This window comes from Lampetra planeri, chromosome 60 (genome assembly GCF_965212315.1).
Source record: "Lampetra planeri chromosome 60, kcLamPlan1.2.h2, whole genome shotgun sequence".
Classification (NCBI taxonomy): domain Eukaryota; kingdom Metazoa; phylum Chordata; class Hyperoartia; order Petromyzontiformes; family Petromyzontidae; genus Lampetra; species Lampetra planeri.
The window spans coordinates 2816705-2838531 of record NC_136166.1 but is presented as its reverse complement, the minus strand read 5'-3'; the positions used below and the strand labels follow the sequence as shown (position 1 = coordinate 2838531).

At 50.2% G+C, this 21827-nt stretch overlaps 1 protein-coding gene across 4 annotated transcripts in view; it reads right to left on the bottom strand.

The window, feature by feature from the left end:
* TBC1D19 (TBC1 domain family member 19) overlaps positions 1 to 21827 on the bottom strand; it is a 39335-nt gene that overhangs the window by 14461 nt on the left and 3047 nt on the right. For 3 of the 4 annotated variants that reach the window (XR_013588742.1, XM_078618885.1, XM_078618883.1), the window contains exons 2-10: positions 19141 to 19235; positions 16395 to 16467; positions 11025 to 11070; positions 10254 to 10320; positions 9916 to 9990; positions 9034 to 9097; positions 8856 to 8902; positions 5603 to 5713; positions 821 to 893 (exon numbers count right to left, since the gene is read on the bottom strand). Coding sequence is in view for 3 of the 4 variants with exons in the window: in XM_078618885.1 (XP_078475011.1) it covers positions 821 to 893; positions 5603 to 5713; positions 8856 to 8902; positions 9034 to 9097; positions 9916 to 9990; positions 10254 to 10320; positions 11025 to 11070; positions 16395 to 16467; positions 19141 to 19235 (651 nt within the window). In the remaining variant the exon portion in view is untranslated. Of the gene's footprint in view, positions 1 to 820; positions 894 to 5602; positions 5714 to 8855; positions 8903 to 9033; positions 9098 to 9915; positions 9991 to 10253; positions 10321 to 11024; positions 11071 to 16394; positions 16468 to 19140; positions 19236 to 19746; positions 20153 to 21827 lie in introns of those variants that run through there. The other variant, XM_078618884.1, reaches the window with a different exon arrangement.

Below are 21827 nucleotides of genomic sequence, written 5' to 3'. Positions count from 1 at the left end.
TTGTGGCCGAAACGTCGTGAGAATTATTTTATTATGTTTTATTTTTATTATTTTATTACTTCCCTTCTACGTGACTTTACCGAAAGAACCAAGAAGATGTTGTAAAGATATTGCAACTACTGTACTGTAGAGGCGATCACGTGGATTTCGGATTAACCGGAGCAACAAACTTGTTTGTGTATCTTGGAATAAACATTTTCAAGAACAACAAATGTACAACTCTTTTTAGATTATGAATTTGGGCTTCAGGGAAAATCCACATGTTATTCATTTTCATGTTAAAATCTCAGGTTGTGCGGTTCATCTGCAAGTTGGATAAACCGCACGTGGATAATCGAGAGCCGATTGTACGAGTCGACCGATTTGGAAATATCATCCCAATGGAGCATTGAGCGGTCATGCAAATAAATCCGTACCACTTATTGTTATTACCCCTCAAACAGATCGGTGTGTCTGGGCTGCAGTAGGATTCTTCGACCGTATTTTCCGGTGGACATTAAAGGAATGTACTGGCACGACGCGTGACATCGTATGGGATGGCGTTACACGGTGCCGCGATGTCACGACGCCGCCCGTGCACGTGACCACCAATTTGCACGTCTCTCCTTCAGTTATCTCGCCAATCTCCACTTCGTAGCGTGCAGCTCTTTCAACTCCTTCGTCTCTCGCTGGTCTCCCGTTTCACCTCGCTAACATGCCTCTCCGCCAGCCCTACCTCTACGTAGGCCACAAATCTCAGTGGGGCCCACTTCAAGGGAACGTTTGCGGGCCAAGTGCGGCTGACGAACTGTGGATGAGCGCGGTGGCCAGGATTACTCGCCGGAGGTTAGTGGAGTGACGTCTTCCAAGCCAGTCTGCTGCTCGTGCAGGGCAAGCTCCTTAAAGTGCTGAGACTGAAAAGAAATTGCAGTTGATCGTCGATTATCTGCCACCGCGCGATTATCCGGCTTCCCAAACATTATCCGGCGGTCCCGGGCCGATCCGGCGAAACCATAAAAACCGTTCAAGAGGCTGTGACCCGGTCCGGCGATCGGCACCGTGTGCGTGACAAAAAAAAGTGTCTACGCTTGATTTCAGTATTAAATATTCTCTACGGTACACGATACACTACACACAACAACTTAAACAATGACAATACTGCACGTGTATACATCTTTCATGACTAATAAGTACGTTGATAAAAACAGAAAATATACACAGTGAGATGTGGAGAAAAGTGCGTTGTGTTGTTCGGCATTCACCGGAGAACCGGTCTAAAGGCTGCATCAGTCCGGCGATCGTCAAACTCATGGTTGTGTTGAAACAAGAGCGTAGTGCCGCTACAGTGGTAAATACGGTGCAGTAAATAGTAACTTTTTACATTTTTTGTTGTATATTTTTTATGTTAACCCATGCCAAATTAGAATAGTAAAACACATTAAAAACACCAAAAACTAACAACACAACACATAAAAACATGTCATATAAGAATGTGCAAAAATAAGCCATTAAAAAAAATTACGTCGTGATTATCCGGCGTTTTTGAAAATCCGGCCCCCACCCCCCAGAAGCCGCCGGATAATCTACGATCTCCCGTACTCAGATATCTCACTTGTTGTTAGCGTTGGACAGATGCTGTTACACTTTGGGGCCTGTTAGGATGAAGACGCTGCTAGCAACAAATCTGGGCGGTGTTGAGCATTTAGAACGACGCTGGCGCGAAAGTTCAGATTCTAAGTATCAACAGAAATGTCAAGAGTTTTCAGGCATCAGTGATTAACCAAGTGCAACGACTTAAGGTCAATCCCATTGCTTGAGGCGAGGCTTATTGTATAGGGTTTAGCGTAAGACCTGGGACAACTGCTGGCATTATGATTGAAGCGATCGGGGCTGCGAAGGATTTAAGGAAAAGGATTTGCTTTGATAGGGTGCTTAAACGCCTCGGCAACTTCAAAGCGCCTGACATCATTACCTCATCTCAACTATTCCAATGCCCTGCGGCACTCCGAGCCAAGAGGACCTCATCGCCAACAAACCTTGCGCAGCGCCACGGTGGCTAGATGTTGACTACCTCGCCTGGTATACAGGAGGTCGTGGATTCGATCTCGACCCTGACGATGGCTGCTGTATATTTGGAGTTTGCGTATCTCTCTCTCATCATCATCACGGTGTCTAGGAGATGTTAACTACCTCGCCTGGTATACAGGAGGTCGTGGGTTCGATCTCGACCCTGACGATGGCTGCTGCTGTATATTTGGAGTCTGTGTGCGTGTCTCTCTCTCTCATCATCACGGTGGCTAGGAGATGTTAACTACCTCGCCTGGTATACAGGAGGTCGTGGGTTTGATCTCGACCCTGGCGATGCCTGCTGCTGTATATTTGGAGTCTGCGTGTCTCTCTCATCATCATCACGGTGGCTAGAAGATCTTCACTGCCTCGCCTGGTATAAAGGAGGTCGTGGGTTCGATCTCGACCCTGACGATGCCTGCTGCTGTATCTTTGGAGTTTGCGTGTTCTCTCTCTCCCCGTGGTCACGTGGATTTTTATCCAAGTCCTCCGGTTTTTCCCTCCACATTCAGAATCAACGTCACACGTTTAGATTACTTGGCTGTTATAAATGTCCACGTGACAATAAGCCACTTCGTTGGGCTATCATATGTGATAGCCAGGTCACTTCTGAAAAATAGCTACATAGCTCAGTGGTCCTTGCCTGGTAAAATACAAATTACAAATTTTATACTCTTTGGTTCTTTCGGTAAAGTCATGTAGAGTATAAAATAAATCACGTTTCAGGCGCCACACAAGCATCCGTCATGAGGTGGGAAAGTGTGATCTGCTGCTGAGGCAGACTGTTTTAGCAGCAGGTCACGCTTTCCCACCTGATGGCGGTGTTGTGCCCGAAACGTCGTGATTTATTTTATTCTCTACCGACGTGACTTTACCGAAAGAACCAAAGAGTATGGATTCCTGCAGTCACGAAAGCTACAAATATCTATATTTTTGTTATCTATAGGGTGAACACAGCACCGACCTGCTAATGGGTACAGTCTGATCGTCCGGGGCGATCATCATTGCTCGATAGAGACCAGGTGATGTCGCCTGCTGCTTCAGGGCCATGCTACTCTACTGCTGGCTGCCCCACAAGGCGACGCCTGCCAACTCGAAGACGCACCGATACAAGTGATTCTGTCCCAGTGTCGTGCGTGTGCGTCATCGGAACAGGATGGGAATTAACTTGATTTGGAGTTTTCGTGACTACAGGAATTACTCTTTTGGTTCTTTCGGTAAAGTCACATAGAAAGAGAAAATAATAAATTAAATAATAGCATTCGACGTTTACGTCTCTCCGTGTGTGTGTTTTGTCTCTCACAAATTACCAATCTTTGGAAGAACGTAATCAACCAGGTAGGGTGTTGACTGTAATGTTAGCCGACTCTCTGTGTTGTATTGCATTCTATTTCTAAGTTTACTAGGTTTGTTTTCTCTTTCATTTGTACCTGATGATGATTACTTGTGTTGCAATCAAAACGTCGTATGCTATTATTTAATTCATCATTTTCTCTTTCTACGTGACATTACCGAAAGAACCAAAGAGGATGGGAATGATGACACGCGGCAGGAGTTTATCTCCGTCGTTACACTGGTCAACACACTTTTTCTGGCATTAGGTATTCCCACGGTTTTAAGGTAATTTTGGGGTGCTGATTCCAAATCAGGCATCAGTTTTTGTCTATCACATCAGGTTTTTGAGATATCAAATATTGCATTTTCAATAAAAACTGCAGAAGAAAAATATTAAATAAATGTGGATATCTACATAAAATTATATTATAAACACACTATCCTAAAAATACAGCACCATATTTTAACACTAAAGCAGTCACTGACTCGCAACAACTTGCAATCATAAGTGACAGAGTTAATTTCGGGTAAAATCAATTAAAATTAAAATGGGGTATGCCGATAGCATAAAAATGAGATGTGATAGAGCAAATCTGAGATCAGATTTGGAATCAGCACCCTGAAATTAGTCTAAAACAGCTGCAAAAGTCCAGGCCAGAAAAAAAAGGTTTTTTTTTGTTGACCAGTGTTATTGAGTCACCATCACGCCCTCCTACAAACCCTTCAACATTCTACTCAGAGAGGTCATCTTAGCCAACTGGGCAGGACCACGATCCACCTTGCACGTGCGGGCCTGCTGTGCGGGCCTGCTGTGAGGGTGGCCCGTGAGTGTGTGGCTCACCCCGGACCTCTGGCCGCTCGTGGGCGAGACATCCTTCCCGCCGGAGGACAACTTCTCCCGGCCGGGCTTCAAGACGGTGCTCACGCAAATCGCCAAGTAGGGCCTCTGTACTTTAGGGTTTTTTCGGTAAGGTCACGTAGGTAAAAAATAAATTTAAATTTATAAAAGTAATAATAGAAATAAAATAATATTTTATTATTTTAATAAAAGTAAATTAATAAAAGTAATAATAGAAATAAAATAAAATATTATACAATTTTACTATATTATTTTATTTATAATAAAATTATTTTATTTTATTTCCATTATTACTTTTATTAATTTTAATTTTTACCTACGTGACTTTACCGAAAAAACCTAAGAGTATGAATCCTTGCAGTCACGAAAGCTTCAAATCTAGGGCCTCTGTACTTTAACAACCACGGATTTGACTACTGCGGCCAGGAACCTAAACTCCACGTTTTGGCGTGGGATTGCTGTACCGTGAAGATGGTGTAAGGTGCTTTTTTTTGGAAGACTTTGCAGTTCTTACCTGGATTTTTCTGTTTGCGCATAGTCACTTTAAGATGTTTTCTTGTTCATGTTTCTGTTTTTTGTTTGTTGCGGTTGCACCCGATTCAAGAGCCGAATGGCTCACAGGGCTATACCAAATAAATGAAACTGAAAACTGAATCTGAGCCGTACACCCACGGGGAAAGAGGTTTGAGGCCAAGTGATATCCCCTCACGCAGAGCCACCTGATAGGTGCCGGCCCGGACGGACGCCTTGTGAGGCGGGCGTCGAGAAAGAGCGGCAAAACCCCCTCAAGAGATCGGTGGCAAGTTCCGGAGGCGCGGAGGGTAGTGTATAGTGTAGTGTATAGTGTAGTGTATAGTGTAGTGTATAGTGTTGTGTATAGTGTACTGTATAGTGTAGTGTATAGTGTAGTGTATAGTGTATAGTAGTGTAGAGTATAGTAGTGTATAGTGTAGTGTATAGTAGTGTATAGTGTAGTATACTAGTACAGCACCACACCGGTGTGTTGGAGAGCAAAGCCACAACATTTACAATCTGAATAACGACGTTTCGCCAGTAATTACAACTCAGCTTCATTAGGCGACAGCCAGATTTGTGGAGAAATCATGTGATGACGTCACTATGTGTGCCCTTCTTGTGTGAAGTGGGGGAGGGATTAATGAATGCATATATAAATGACTATGAGTATCCATTGCCATTCGGGTGATTTATACAGTAATCAACGTACATTATGCATGCGATCTAACCCAAAAAAACACGCATTACGGATATTGATCGCGAAAGCCGACGTGTTAAAACAAAAAAACACATATATGCATCAACTATGGCGTGCACGCCATCGGTACGGGAAAGGGTTTAAATCACCAGCTGCTCGGAGGTGCTGATCCCGAGAGGCACCTGCACCAGCCCCCATGGCCGACACGGGTGTCCCGGGTCAAAGTTCAACACTTCGGGGTCCTGAAGATGCACAAGCACCTAGGCAGCCAGGACAAGGCAGCGGTGACAGCAGCAACGATATTGGCATCAAGAAACAAACTGAAACTCGCGACGGAACTACGGGCAATCTATCGGGGTGGCGAGGTGGAAAGTTCAAAGTGGACATGCTGGCGTACAGTTCGTTCGCCTACAACGCGGCGGTGGTAGCTGCGTTCCGCAAGAACCCCGGGTTATGGAAAAGTGGCGTTATTATAAATATAATGTAACATCGGGGTATAAAGCACGGTCTGCGATAGCGCGTGAGACGCGTCACGCAGGCCGAACAAGGCCGGAGGCGCGTGGGTAGCGTCTAGAAGCATCCAGCAGCATCCCAGTTCCTTGTCGTGCGATGCTACACTGAGGCAGCCGTTACGACCGCTTATTCCAACTCGCGCTGCGACGTGGTTTCCGATCGCATCGTAATCAATTCGTATCCCGATGTGATGAGAAAATGTGTTCCCTGACAAATTCATCGTCGCGCTGTATCCTACCCGCGCTATGAGGCCCTGTCGGTAAATCTGGCCTCTCAAAAGGTAGTTTTATAACGACTGCGAAAAAACATTCCCATGCGATGCTTTTACATTAGGATTAACGGTTGGGGCGAGGATTCAAGTTTAGGGTTTATTTTGTTGATTCAGGCGAAAGCACAGGAGTTCAGCATGAGTCTCTTCAACACGTAGCAGGAGGCTTTCACGACCAATATTATCCACGAGGTGTTTTCTTTGGGGTTAGGCCTCGTAAATATTTACGGCTGTCGCCAAGACGACGCCGGTTGTTGCAATTGCTGGCGAAACGTCACGGTTACTAGAATAGTGAACGTTGCGATGGGTTTACTCTCCAACACACGAACCGGTGTGCGGCTGAACTAGTAACGAATTGCCACGTTTTGTTCACGTCACACAACCTTGCTAAATGGCTCTGTCATAGGGTGGTGGCGGCTTTAACGACACGTTGATAGTAATAGGTTTTTACCCTTTTATCTGGCAACAAAACTGACACCTTTTTACAAGGGATCGTGTTTGCATTAACCACAACACTTGCGGTCAAAATGCAAACGAAAGCTAAGATGTATAAATATCGTGGATAATTTTTATTTCGACGATAAAACATATTATATATTTTTTATTAAATGGCCTTGGCTAGCAGGACCTTCCACAGTGAGTCTCGGCGCAGAGTGGAGATTTTATGCACGGGTATATATAATTATTATTTTAATATCAGTCAACTCAATGCGGTTATTTCAGGCATGAGGCCAGGCTTCGATGTGGTGCCGACTTAGCAATCTGACGCACCCATCTGGACAAGTTTTTCAAGGCACCTCCCTGTTAACTGCGGTCACCAGTGATAAGCCAGCCAATCGGTCTGCACTGTCTCCGCTCCGAAGAAGGGCCACTCACGTAAACTTTCGCCTGCTCCGTAAATAAAAAAATATCCTGTCAAAAGGGTCGGTGTTCACGGTGAGTTGACACTGCCAATATGGCCTGTTGATTACGTGAATTTTCACCTTGCGTGCAACTGGGCGCGTGACCAAATCGCCAGAGATGCACTCGAAAGTGGCACACCTCGAAAGCTGAGCAGTGTGTGAGCCCGAGTCGTGCTCGGATGTGCGACCACCACCGTGCACAAACAGGTTGTCACAGGTCGGTGAACTTGGACAGATCGAGGGCCGTGCCGCAAAATCCACTCTTGTACTGTACACATGCGTGTATATACAGGGACTACCTCTGCTTACGAACGAGTTAGGGTCCAGAGGTCTTGTCGTAAGTCCAACTTTACTCCTGTCGATTCCAAACACGTTGTACAGCGTGTACACTGAACACGGGCGAATGGATTTCAAAGTTGTGTAATCTCCTGTAGACGTAGATGCCACTGGTTCTTCACGTTCTGCATATATAGGTGCCACTGGTTTCTTCACATTCTGCAAATGTAGGTGCCACTGGTTTCTTCAAATTCTGTAGATGTAGATGTCACTGGTTTCTTCACGTTCTGCAGATGTAGATGCCACTGGTTTCTTCACGTTCTGCAGATGTAGATGCCACTGGTTCTTCACGTTCTGCAGATATAGGTGCCACTGGTTTCTTCACGTTCTGCAGATATAGGTGCCACTGGTTTCTTCACATTCTGCAAATGGAGGTGCCACTGGTTTCTTAAAATTCTGTAGATGTAGATGCCACTGGTTTCTTCACGTTCTGCAGATGTAGATGCCACTGGTTTCTTCACGTTCTGCAGATGTAGATGCCACTGGTTCTTCACGTTCTGCAGGTGTAGATGCCACTGGTTCTTCACGTGCTGCAGATGTAGATGCCACTGGTTCTTCACGTTCTGCAGATATAGGTGCCACTGGTTTCTTCACATTCTGCAAATGTAGGTGCCACTGGTTTCTTAAAATTCTGTAGATGTAGATGCCACTGGTTTCTTCACGTTCTGTCGATTAGGTGCCACTGGTTTCTTCACGTTCTGCAGATGTAGATGCCACTGGTTCTTCATGTTCTGCAGGTGTAGATGCAACTGGTTCTTCATGTTCTGCAGATGTAGATGCCACTGGTTCTTCACGTTCTGCATATGCAGATGCCACTGGTTCTTCACGTTCGGTAGATGCCACTGGTTCTTCACGTTCTGTAGATGAAGATGCCACTGGTTCTTCACGTTCTGTAGATGAAGATGCCACTGGTTCTTCACGTTCTGTAGATGTAGATGCCACTGGTTCTTCACGTTCTGCAGATGTAGATGCCACTGGTTCTTAACGTGCTGTAAATGCAGATGCCACTGGTTCTTCACGTTCTGTAAATGTAGATGCCACCACCGCCATCTATTGCACGGCGGTTGAACTTACGACTCTTGAACGGGCAACTGAACACATGGACAGGTTTGTTCGTATCTCTGCAAATTCGTAAGTCGAATGTCCGTAAGCAGAGGAGTCCCTGCACTTCCACGCATATGCTATCCCCCTTCACCGGCCCGCACTGACCAGCGCGGTGACGCACAATTAAACAACCGTCTGACGACACAACCCGGAGAGACACGAGGTGAGGTGGGAGGGAGACCCCTCACCCAGCAGCAGATTGATAAAAGGTGGCCGCGCATGCCACACGAGCTACTGGGTAACAATTGAAACGTGCGTTTCCGTCAACTCTGATCTTACCTCGAGGAAGTCCTTGGGCGCGTAGACAGGCCGGAACCGACTCAGATCTACGAGAGAGAGACGCGTACACACACGCCCGTGAGGTCGTACAAAATTCACGGGCAGAGTAAATCCGTCGCTGAATTGTTGAGCTGCAGCGAGGGTGTCGCTTCTCGTCTCAGGTCGCTCTCCTTCCTACCTGGTTCGTCAGACCCCATCTCACTCCATTTGCTCAGTAGCCCTTTCTGCTCTTCGGGCGAACGCTGAAGGTCGCGTGGGAGTGGAAAGGGGGGGGGGCGCAAGCAAGCACAACGCGAATCAGTGCGCCAACAAAACACATGCAGTTGTTAAAAGTAGATGAACAATAAGGTACTGCCCTCTATCAATCCGCAGCTGGGTGAAGGCCGCCCCTCCCCCCGTCCCATGTCACGTCAAAGGTGCCCAAGTGTTGTTCAGTATGTGTGGCTTCTTGTCATGTCGTACCTTCGTAGAAATCCGAGACGTTTTTTTTTTTTTGGACCATCCCAAAGTGCATATCCAGGCGTGAATTTCGGATTTTTGGGATGAATTAGAAAATCATGCACTGACCCATGAAAAATTAAGGTGATGTTGATACCGCTGCGCTCAGTTTCCGGCTGTACCTACCCTTTAAAGGGCACCGCGGTGGCTAGGAGTATATTTGGAGTGTGCATGTTTCTCTCTCACAGTAGCGAGATGTTAACTACCTCGCCTGGTATAAAGGAGGTCGTGGGTTGGATCCTGACCTTGATGCTTGCTGGATATTTGCAGTTTGTGGTGTCTCTCCCCATGGTCACGTGGATTTTTCTCCGGGTCCTCCAGTTTTTCCCTCCGCATTTCGAATCAACGTCACGAGTTTAAAGTATTTGGCTGCTATACATTTCCACGTGAGGATTATAAGTCACTCCGTTGAGCTTTCATTTTTGACAGCCAGCTCGCTTATGAAAAAAAAAACGAGCGATATAGCCCAAGAGAGCCTTACTTGGTAAAATAAAAAAAGTAGTTCAGCTTAAGTTTTCCACCACGCCTCAACCTTGAGCTCGATCCCAACCCCCCCAAATACCTTCTGATAGAGAGTGACTCCGAGCTCCGTGCACATGCTGTTCAAACTTTTCATCACCCGCTTCTCCCACTGCGCCTGCCGATGGGGGAACAAACGGAGGAGCTGAAACCAACGACCATCGCGGCGGCCCAGTGGTGGGCACGCTCGCCGCGCCGTGCGTGCGTGCGTCGAACTTGTTTCGCACCGCCGTACGTAGCCGACCGTGCGAGGTGCGGGAAGAACGAACGATGGCAACGCAAAAAAGCAGCTTTAGAAAAACGAGTTCGTCGATCCAGGCGATGATTTTAAAGTGCGCAGCTCCCAGCGACGCGTGGCTGCGAGTGGTCGACGGGAACCACCTGTGCTCGCCGCATGTACGCCAGGGGCTCCTTCCTCAGCTCGGGCGACAGCGCAGCGCTCGGCAGCCTGGGCAGGATGGGGCGGCCCGCGCGACGTAGGTTTAGCGTGAACGAAGGGAACGTAAACAGAAACGAATCGCGCACGCGCATTGATTCTACAACGCTTTCCGGCAAGCGGTCGGAAGTTATTAATTCGTGAAAATAATGGCAGTGGCATGGCCATGTCCCCTGGAAGCAACATTTTATTTAAACTATAAACTATATATTTTAAACTATTACATCCCAATGATATTAAACAATTGTTTTTTTTCTACCACGTGAGGGCCACTGAGCTTTTTTTGCAGAAGCAACCTGGGCCACAAATGATAGCTCAATGAAGTGGCTTATCGGGTGGAAAATGTACAGCAGCCAAATAATCGAAACGCACGTTTCTATGTGGAGGGAAACACCGGAGGACCTTGAGAATAATCCACGCGACCACGGGGAAAGAGACACGCAAACTCCAAATATACAGCAGCAGGCGTCAGTGTCGGGATCGAACCCACGACCTCCTGCATACCAGGCGAGGGAGTTAACATCTCCTAGCCACCACGAGATGAGAAGAATCTTTGGTAAGAATGGAACAGCAACACAACTTAATTACCAACTTCTCGCACTCCGCTACTCCCGATGCAATCATCTGCACACAGCGTTGTAATACGTTTTTTTTCTGGAAGATTTGCTGGAATTGTAATGTAAAAACGAGATTGCAAAAATGAAGCCATCACTCACACGCTCATCTCTCTGTAAACAGCATTCTGGAGTTTCGCTTTCCAACCTGCAAACAGAATGCACACACAAACCGACCTCGCTCCACCGTCAAATAACGCGCACGGCCGACGCGCACTTAATACGCAGACGACAGAAATCCCCTGTGCAACCGCTGTGCGCAGGTACACGCACACGTGGAACCCTTGTGTCGATGCACTGCTGGACGAGGGGCCTTCGCGCACCGTGTGGGTCACGGGGGTTCAAGCCGGGGATCGCACGCGGCGGGAACGTGGCAATGGGGGGGGGGGGGGGAGGTATGGGGGTCGTCACACGCTTGCCGGTCACCACCACGACGGGGACCACGAGTTGTTCCAACACTTCAAATGTGGGACCAGAGTTGGGAGGGCAGGTGTGGTGAGGGCAGGTGTTGGGAGGGCAGGTGTGGTGAGGGCAGGTGTTGAGGGAGCAGGTGTTGGGAGGGCAGGTGTTGGGAGGGCAGGTGTGGTAAGGGCAGGTGTTGAGGGAGCAGGTGTTGGGAGGGCAGGTGTGGTGAGGGCAGGTGTTGAGGGAGCAGGTGTGGTGAGGGCAGGTGTGGTGAGGGCAGGTGTTGAGGGAGCAGGTGTGGTGAGGGCAGGTGTGGTGAGGGCAGGTGTTGAGGGAGCAGGTGTGGTGAGGGCAGGTGTGGTGAGGGCAGGTGTGGTGAGGGCAGGTGTTGAGGGAGCAGGTGTGGTGAGGGCAGGTGTGGTGAGGGCATGTGTTGGGAGGGCAGGTGTGGTGAGGGCAGGTGTGGTGAGGGCAGGTGTTGGGAGGGCAGGTGTAGTGAGGGCAGGTGTTGGGAGGGCAGGTGTTGGGAGGGCAGGTGTGGTGAGGGCAGGTGTTGGGAGGGCAGGTGTTGGGAGGGCAGGTGTTGAGAGGGCAGGTGTTGAGAGGGCAGGTGTTGGGAGGGCAGGTGTTGGGAGGGCAGGTGTTGGGAGGGCAGGTGTTGGGAGGGCAGGTGCTGGGAGGGCAGGGGTTGAGAGGGCAGGCGTTGAGAGGGCAGGTGTTGAGAGGGCAGGTGTTGAGAGGGCAGGTGTTGAGAGGGCAGGTGTTGAGAGGGCAGGTGTTGGGAGGGCAGGGGTTGAGAGGGCAGGTGTAGAGAGGGCAGGTGTTGAGAGGGCAGGTGTTGGGAGGGCAGGTGTTGGGAGGGCAGGTGTTGGGAGGGCAGGTGTTGAGAGGGCAGGTGTTGAGAGGGCAGGTGTTGAGAGGGCAGGTGTGGTGAAGGCAGGTGTGGTGAGGGCAGGTGTGGTGAGGGCAGGTGTTGAGAGGGCAGGTGTGGTGAGGGCAGGTGTTGGGAAGGCAGGTGTTGAGAGGGCAGGTGTGGTGAGGGCAGGTGTTGAGAGGGCAGGTGTTGAGAGGGCAGGTGTGGTGAGGGCAGGTGTTGAGAGGGCAGGTGTTGGGAGGGCAGGTGTTGGGAGGGCAGGTGTTGAGAGGGCAGGTGTGGTGAGGGCAGGTGTTGAGAGGGCAGGTGTGGTGAGGGCAAGTGTTGGGAGGGCAGGTGTTGGGAGGGCAGGTGTTGAGAGGGCAGGTGTGGTGAGGGCAGGTGTTGAGAGGGCAGGTGTTGAGAGGGCAGGTGTGGTGAGGGCAGGTGTGGTGAGGGCAGGTGTGGTGAGGGCAGGTGTTGGGAGGGCAGGTGTTGAGAGGGCAGGTGTGGTGAGGGCAGGTGTTGAGAGGGCAGGTGTGGTGAGGGCAGGTGTTGAGAGGGCAGGTGTTGGGAGGGCAGGTGTTGAGAGGGCAGGTGTGGTGAGGGCAGGTGTTGAGAGGGCAGGTGTTGAGAGGGCAGGTGTGGTGAGGGCAGGTGTGGTGAGGGCAGGTGTGGTGAGGGCAGGTGTTAGGAGGGCAGGTGTTGAGAGGGCAGGTGTGGTGAGGGCAGGTGTTGAGAGGGCAGGTGTTGGGAGGGCAGGTGTTGAGAGGGCAGGTGTGGTGAGGGCAGGTGTTGAGAGGGCAGGTGTTGAGAGGGCAGGTGTGGTGAGGGCAGGTGTTGAGAGGGCAGGTGTGTTGAGGACAGGTGTTGGGAGGGCAGGTGTTGAGAGGGCAGGTGTTGGGAGGGCAGGTGTTGAGAGGGCAGGTGTGGTGAGGGCAGGTGTTGAGAGGGCAGGTGTTGAGAGGGCAGGTGTGGTGAGGGCAGGTGTGGTGAGGGCAGGTTTTGAGAGGGCAGGTGTTGGGAGGGCAGGTGTTGAGAGGGCAGGTGTGGTGAGGGCAGGTGTTGGGAGGGCAGGTGTTGGGAGGGCAGGTGTGGTGAGGGCAAGTGTGGTGAGGGCAGGTGTTGGGAGGGCAGGTGTTGGGAGGGCAGGTGTTGAGAGGGCAGGTGTTGGGAGGGCAGGTGTTGAGAGGGCAGGTGTTGGGAGGGCAGGTGTTGAGAGGGCAGGTGTTGGGAGGGCAGGTGTTGGGAGGGCAGGTGTTGAGAGGGCAGGTGTTGGGAGGGCAGGTGTTGGGAGGGCAGGTGTTGGGAGGGCAGGTGTTGGGAGGGCAGGTGTTGAGAGGGCAGGTGTTGAGAGGGCAGGTGTGGTGAGGGCAGGTGTGGTGAGGGCAGGTGTTGGGAGGGCAGATGTTGGGAGGGCAGGTGTTGAGAGGGCAGGTGTGGTGAGGGCAGGTGTGGTGAGGGCAGGTGGAGAGAGGGCAGGTGTTGAGAGGGCAGGTGTGGTGAGGGCAGGTGTTGAGAGGGCAGGTGTTGAGAGGGCAGGTGTGGTGAGGGCAGGTGTGGTGAGGGCAGGTGTTGAGAGGGCAGGTGTTGGGAGGGCAGGTGTTGAGAGGGCAGGTGTGGTGAGGGCAGGTGTTGGGAGGGCAGGTGTTGGGAGGGCAGGTGTTGGGAGGGCAGGTGTGGTGAGGGCAAGTGTGGTGAGGGCAGGTGTTGGGAGGGCAGGTGTTGAGAGGGCAGGTGTTGAGAGGGCAGGTGTTGGGAGGGCAGGTGTTGAGAGGGCAGGTGTTGGGAGGGCAGGTGTTGGGAGGGCAGGTGTTGAGAGGGCAGGTGTTGGGAGGGCAGGTGTTGGGAGGGCAGGTGTTGGGAGGGCAGGTGTTGGGAGGGCAGGTGTTGAGAGGGCAGGTGTGGTGAGGGCAGGTGTGGTGAGGGCAGGTGTTGGGAGGGCAGGTGTTGGGAGGGCAGGTGTTGAAAGGGCAGGTGTGGTGAGGGCAGGTGTGGTGAGGGCAGGTGGAGAGAGGGCAGGTGTTGAGAGGGCAGGTGTGGTGAGGGCAGGTGTGGTGAGGGCAGGTGTTGGGAGGGCAGGTGTTGAGAGGGCAGGTGTTGGGAGGGCAGGTGTTGGGAGGGCAGGTGTTGAGAGGGCAGGTGTTGGGAGGGCAGGTGTTGGGAGGGCAGGTGTTGGGAGGGCAGGTGTTGGGAGGGCAGGTGTTGAGAGGGCAGGTGTTGAGAGGGCAGGTGTGGTGAGGGCAGGTGTGGTGAGGGCAGGTGTGGTGAGGGCAGGTGTTGGGAGGGCAGGTGATGGGAGGGCAGGTGTTGAGAGGGCAGGTGTGGTGAGGGCAGGTGTGGTGAGGGCAGGTGGAGAGAGGGCAGGTGTTGAGAGGGCAGGTGTGGTGAGGGCAGGTGTGGTGAGGGCAGGTGTTGGGAGGGCAGGTGTTGAGAGGGCAGGTGTTGAGAGGGCAGGTGTTGGGAGGGCAGGGGTGGTGAGGGCAGGTGTTGAGAGGGCAGGTGTTGGGAGGGCAGGTGTTGGGAGGGCAGGGGTGGTGAGGGCAGGTGTGAGGAGGGCAGGTGTTGAGAGGGCAGGTGTTGAGAGGGCAGGTGTTGGGAGGGCAGGTGTTGAGAGGGCAGGTGTGGTGAGGGCAGGTGTTGGGAGGGCAGGTGTTGAGAGGGCAGGTGTTGGGAGGGCAGGTGTGGTGAGGGCAGGTGTGGTGAGGGCAGGTGTTGGGAGGGCAGGTGTTGAGAGGGCAGATGTGGTGAGGGCAGGTGTTGGGAGGGCAGGTGTTGAGAGGGCAGGTGTGGTGAGGGCAGGTGTTGGGAGGGCAGGTGTGGAGAGGGCAGGTGTTGGGAGGGCAGGTATGGTGAGGGCAGGTGTGGTGAGGGCAGGTGTTGGGAGGGCAGGTGTTGGGAGGGCAGGTGTTGAGAGGGCAGGTGTTGAGGGGGCAGGTGTTGGGAGGGCAGGTGTTGGGAGGGCAGGTGTGGTGAGGGCAGGTGTTGGGAGGGCAGGTGTTGGGAGGGCAGGTGTTGGGAGGGCAGGTGTGGTGAGGGCAGGTGTTGGGAGGGCAGGTGTTGGGAGGGCAGGTGTGGTGAGGGCAGGTGTTGGGAGGGCAGGTGTTGGGAGGGCAGGTGTTGGGAGGGCAGGTGTGGTGAGGGCAGGTGTTGGGAGGGCAGGTGTTGAGGGGGCAGGTGTTGGGAGGGCAGGTGTGGTGAGGGCAGGTGTTGAGGGGGCAGGTGTTGGGAGGGCAAGTGTGGTGAGGGCAGGTGTGGTGAGGGCAGGTGTTGAGAGAGCAGGTTTTCCCTCGCTTCATTGTGGGTTCGGTTTGTGCGATTTTGCGTAGAAGCGACTAAACTATTTCGACTAAAAATTCGCGGTTCGGCAAGTCCTCGTTTAAACTAAAACTATTCAAACTAAACTTGTTATTTATTTTAATAGGTAAAGCCCACTGAACTGTGTAGCTCTTTTTCAGACGCAACCTGGCTATCACAAATGATAGCCCCACAAAGTGGCTTATCACGTGGAAATGTATCTTCTTGGTTCTTTCAGTAAAGTCATGTACAAGGGAAAAAAAACATAATAGAATACAATTCTCACGACGTTTCGGCCACAACACAAGCAGCCGTCCTCAGGTGAAGAACAGGTCTGTCGGAAAGACAGCGTCTGAATGAACACCACCAAGTTTGGCAGCGTATATTTAAGCTGGGTTAGGGGAGGAAGGGCGCCTTGACAAAGGAATTTGCATATCAACAGAGGAATCTAGCATATTTATGGAAAATGCAGATATGGGATTAGTCACTACTTGTGGAATGCGTAGGAGGTGGGAGGGGTCCCAAAGTCAAAAAATGTGGAAATTTATAGCAGCGAAATACTCTAAACGCATGATGTTGATGCTAAATGTGGAGCGAAAAACCGGAGGACCCGGAGATAAATCCACGCGATAACGGGGAGAGAGACACGCAAACTCAAAATATACAGCAAGCGTCAGGGTCGGGATGGAACCCACGACCTCCTGCATACCAGGCGAGGTAATTAACATCCCGTCACCGCGGTAGATGTGTTCATCACCATTTACAGATATGATCCCTCCCTCCTATGAGACACTATATAAATATGTGAATTATACAGCAATTGCAAATCATTGCAAGCCCACAGCGCAGAGAAACCTACTGACAATTCATGCACAGCCGGTATGCAAAGCTACGCCCCACGCAGGCGTGCATGTCACCTGACTTCTTCAAGGCGTTCCTGAGGTCTTCACTCAGAGTGGAGAGTCGGACTTCGTCACTCTGAACCTCTTTCTGAAATCAAGCAGAGACAAGATGCACCTCGTTCGTTTCTGGCCAACAACGCCGGCGACAATGCAGCACAAATAAACGCAGAGCTGTCAACCCACACGGTTTACCACGTATTCTTGTACAAGGAAATTGAGTTTCCATGTGAACATGGCGTACAGTCGTTGCAATACGGGCTCTGTAGGATGAACGTTGAGATTTATAAGGGGTACGGGGTGACCAATGAGGTCTGAATTGGTCTTCAATAAGGTAGGGCACTGATGAGGGGTTGACTGGTATGTCAACGTCTTCGGGAATACAGCAGAATTAAAGCAACTGCAGCAGCATGAGATGTACTGAATGCACGGGAGTCTGACTGCTGATCTCGTCAAGGAGCAGGAACCATCATCACGCCAACTCCGGTAATGCTCGCACCAGCGGGTTTTGGCTCGGCCATCGCTCGTACGACGACGGTGTCCACTGCATCGCGTGGCCCTTTCCAACGCGTTTCTGTGGCCGTCCGATACGAGGAAGCCACTCGAGCTTTGCACTTTTAAATCATCGTCGTCGAGATTGAAAACTCATTTATTTCAAACGTATTCATCTTCTTGGTTCTTTCGGTAAAGTCACGTAGAAGGGAGATAATAAAATAATAAAAATAAAGCATAATAAAATAATACAATTCTCACGACGTTTCGGCCACAACGCAAGCAGCCGTCCTCAGGTGAAGAACAGGTCTGTCGGAAAGACAGCGTCCGAATTCCGACAGCCCTGTTCTTCACCTGAGGACGGCTGCTTGCGTTGTGGCCGAAACGTCGTGAGAATTGTATTATTTTTTTATGTTTTATTTTTATTATTTTATTATCTCCCTTCTACGTGACTTTACCGAAAGAACCAAGAAGATGAATCCCTGCAGTCACGAAAGCTTTAAATCGAAATTTAAAACGCATTGTTTCGCTCAGTTCACCGTCCTTTGCCCGGCCCTTCGATTAGCACGGTTGGTCCAACGTGCGTGCACACACACGAGACATTGCAACTAGTACAGCGGTGTGAACTTCCCCACAAAGACGAAATGCCGAATTGCGAAATGCTAATCCCACGTGGCATGTCTGCAGACAGGCAGCCCGAATTAAGAGCTTGAGGCTAACCGTGCCAGGCTATGGCACTGAGATAAGACATCACGACGATTGCCAACCAAGTGGCATTAATGAGTGGACACTGTGGAGGTGTGGGACACGGTATTTTGCGACAACTATGTTCGAATCCAGCCTCGGCTAACATCAGTGGCAAATGCCACATGAGCCAGTCTTGCCCATCCTCCTCCTCTGCTCCCTCCCCCCCGCCTCACCAACCCACATTGACCAGGGTGGTGAAGTATGGTCAAACAAACGGCAACCACAACAAACGTCCATTTAGATATGGGGTTGGGGAACCTTTTTCTGCCAAGGGCCATTTGGGTATTTAGAACATCATTCGCGGGCCATACAAAATTATCAACTTAAAAATTAGCCTGTTATATTTGGTCAAACATTTAATTATCTCACCCCTAATGCTATGGCTGGAACTGCTTCTCTTTGGCGAGGCGTGTGGTGTTAGCTGGTATTGATGATGTTGCTGCTACTCGCAGCTGCTTTTCCAGGTTTGCTCCGAGATTTATTGAATTTCGAGTCCCGCCTGCGGTTGCCTTGGCAGGGACATACCAAATGATTTTGCGGACCTTGTATGGCCCGCGGGCCAAACGTTCCCCATCCCTCGTTTAATTATATTGGTAAGAACCTCCTGGTTTCACCAGCCCACAGGGGATTATTGTGTCCATCTGTAGTGCATCCAAAAATGGGAGGGGTGGGGCTGGGTGGAGAGGGGAGGGTGGGGAGGGGCTGGGTGGGGAGGGGAGGGTGGGGAGGGGCTGGGTGGGGAGGGAGGGGCTGGGTGGGGAGGGTGGGGCTGGGTGGGAAAGGGGAGGGGCTGGGTGCAGAGGGTGGGGCTGGGTGGGAAAGGGGAGGGGCTGGGTGGGGGGTGGGAGGGGTGGGGCTGGGTGGGGAGGGGCTGGTCACCCCGTGGTGCCCTTATAAAACTCAACGTTTAACCTACTCACGCCGGCTTGTGCCCGCCGTCACAGTCGGCCATATTTGCGGAATACACCACGCTGCCGTTGACCCTGGCCATTGACCGAGCAACCCAACGTTCCTACCAGCTCCCTCCGCAGGAATGTGTTTCCTCCAGCTGTGGATTGAATGTGGACGATGATGATGATGCTTCTCAATCTCCCTCTACACCCACAACATCCGTGACCCAACCCAACAATTAGAAGATTAACACAATGTTCATTAACGGCATGCCACGTACATTATGCATGTTGATTAACTGTGAATGACCCAACTAATAATAGATATCCATTGTCACTTACATGGCTACATTAACCACCACTCTGGTCTTCGCACCCTATTGGGGGCCGTCCATAAATGACGTCACGCACTCTGTGTGTCTCTGTCTCTGTGTCTCTGTGTGTGTCTCTCTCTGTGTATCTCTGTGTCTTGTCTCTCTCTGTGTCTCTGTGTTGTCTCTCTCTCTGTGTGTCTCTCTGTCTCTGTGTGTATCTGCGGTGTCTCCCTCTGCTTGTGTCTCTCTGACAGACACACACACAGAGAGGAGAGGGGGGAGAAGGCGACACAAGACGCGGGCCACCCTCTCTACTCTCACCGTGACGGCGCCGTGCAACCTCGAGTAGAAGTTGGAGTCGGCCAACTTGCAGACGATCTGAGCCGTGAGGAGCGCCGTTGCCTCCACGTCCATTTCTGTGATTTTTTAACAAGTTCAAGTTCATTTATTAGGTATAGCCCTGTGAGCCATTCGGCTCTTGAATCGGGTGCAACCGCAACAAACAAAAAGAACAAAAACATGAACAAAAAACATCTTAAAGTGAATATGTGACTAAGTGCAAACAGAAAATCCAAGAAAAGACAGCAAAATATTGCAGAAAAAACACCGTACACCAACGCTGTGTGCAAAAATCCCAGTGGGATGCAAGTCAAACAACAACAACCGTAAGACAACTTAGATTAAGGCCATCAGTCTAACTCTGTACTACAACATGGCTAGACCAATACACTTTTCGAAATCACCAAAATAAAGCCATGAAAGCAATGAAAAGGCAATCATAGGAACTGTGACGGAATTTTCACAATAAATGGCATAAACATGTACTACCAAAACCCTGCAGCCATAGCTGGCTGCATGAGTCACTCCACAACAGCAGGAGCATCAATCGGAGTATTTAATTTTTCAATGCACACCACCACCACCCACCGCGTCCTTTCTTCACACGAGAGATTGACAATCGTTGATGATTATATATATTCGCACGGGCAGCGCGTGTTTGTTTAAGTGGGTGAACGCGAGGTGGTAGCTGGCGATACAAACGAGGGCGAAATCGCGAGTGGCAACGTCGACACAAATTTTTTTTTGTCGATTTCGAGGCCGCGTCGCCACGGCAACGCCGTCGCCGCGGCCGCCATGTTGGTAAGGGAGGCTCGACGCCGATTGGCGCGTGGGCAGCGGCGGGTGACGTCACAAGGGGCAGGCAATGGAAGAATTGGGATTTTTCGATTTAAAGGTTTCGTGACTGAAGGGATTCATATTCTTGGTTCTTTCGGTGAAATCACGTAGAAGGGAAATAATTAAATAATACAAATTCTACAATTAAAGTCTCACGACGTTTCGATTGCAACACAAACAATCATCATCAGGTGTGAAAATCACAGCAAGAAATTTTTTAAAAAAAAACGACACTTTTAGATATTATTGTAAAAAAAAAAGTCCATCCTATGTGCTAGTGAATTTAGTTTTCAAATTGAGATTTTTTTTTTCTGGGGGGGGTACCCCCAGACCCCCTGGACGATTTGGTCCCCCCCAATGTTGACTCCGTGGCTACGGCCTTGACACAAATGTATTCAAGAATCCATTGCTGGGCCATTTGACCCATCTCTCACAGCCCGAACCATTACAGCACCCGGCATTCCCAAGGTGATTTCCCACCTACCTACGAGCCAAACTCAAACAATCCTGCCGAAACCCTCTTGGTCCATGCCAAGGGATAGGCAACCCGCGGCTCTTGAGCCACATACGGTGGGGCTCGTTAAGGGGCAGCATTGCGGCTCTTGAAATGTTGAGGGTTGGTTTTTGTGTTTTTTTGTTTTACTACAGAATAAAAAAATGGCACTCTTTGTTATTTTGGTTGCGGACCCCTCAACATAGGCATCAAGTTTACAAGGGAAATCCAGTTTACCATAGAAGTAAATTTTACCATGGGAGTCCAGTTTAGCATGGAAATATAGTTTAGCATGGAAATCCAGTTTACCATAGAAATCCAGTTATCCATGGGAGTCCAGTTTACCATAGAAGCAAATTTTACCATGGGAGTCCAGTTTACCATGGAAGTGCAGTTTACCATGGAAGTGCAGTTTACCATGGAAATATACTTTACCATGGAAGTCCAGTTTACCATGGGAGTCCAGTTTATCATGGATATCCAGCCGGCGATCTGCAGCTCAGACCGCTGGTCTAAGGGTGGTCCAGATGTCTTGTGACACCCCCCCCCCGCCCCATTTAATTCTATGAAACGAAGTATATATTTAAAGGTTTATTTAAAACAGAAATTAACATGCAAAGGGAGAAAAAAAAAACTTTGGGCGAATTAATTGGGGGGGGGGGTGTCACAAGACATCTGGACCACGCTGTACAGTGGTAGAGCATGAACAGACCTGAGTTCTGTGCGTGTCTCCACGTGTAAACAAAGCAATGTTAAATGTTACACTTTCTTTCCAGAGGCCAATATCACCAAGCAGCAATACTGCATGCGTTGGTTGCAGCCGCCAGACCAGAGACCGCTTTGGACTTTCTGATTTATTGGGTCCCACGGCCGTCTGAGACGGGAGGGAGTGCCTCTTGCCGGTAAGTAACACGTGGCAATTCGGCACGACCCTTACTGTGTGTGTTTGTTTAGCGAGCCCTGTTGCTGAGAGCCATAAAGTCAGAAGAGAGTTGGACTTTAGACATCCTGAAAGTGAGGCACACATATGTGTTGTGTGTGTGTGTTGTGTATTTGTTCCCACGTGTGCAGACACGCAGAAGGAATTGGCACGGTATATGGGAAGGCTTTGGGCAAATTGGAACGTGCAGTTTAAAATTAAGTTGCCGTCAATTACATTTTACGGTTTATATTGTGGTGAAAAAGCTAGCACTGTGTGTACGTATAAAGACAATCCCCCAAAAACTAGGATTTCATCTTATTGGTTCTTTCGGTAAAGTAACGTAAAAGGGAAATAATAAAAAAATGAAAATACAATTATAAAATCATAAAACATAATAAAAAATAATAAAGTAAAATG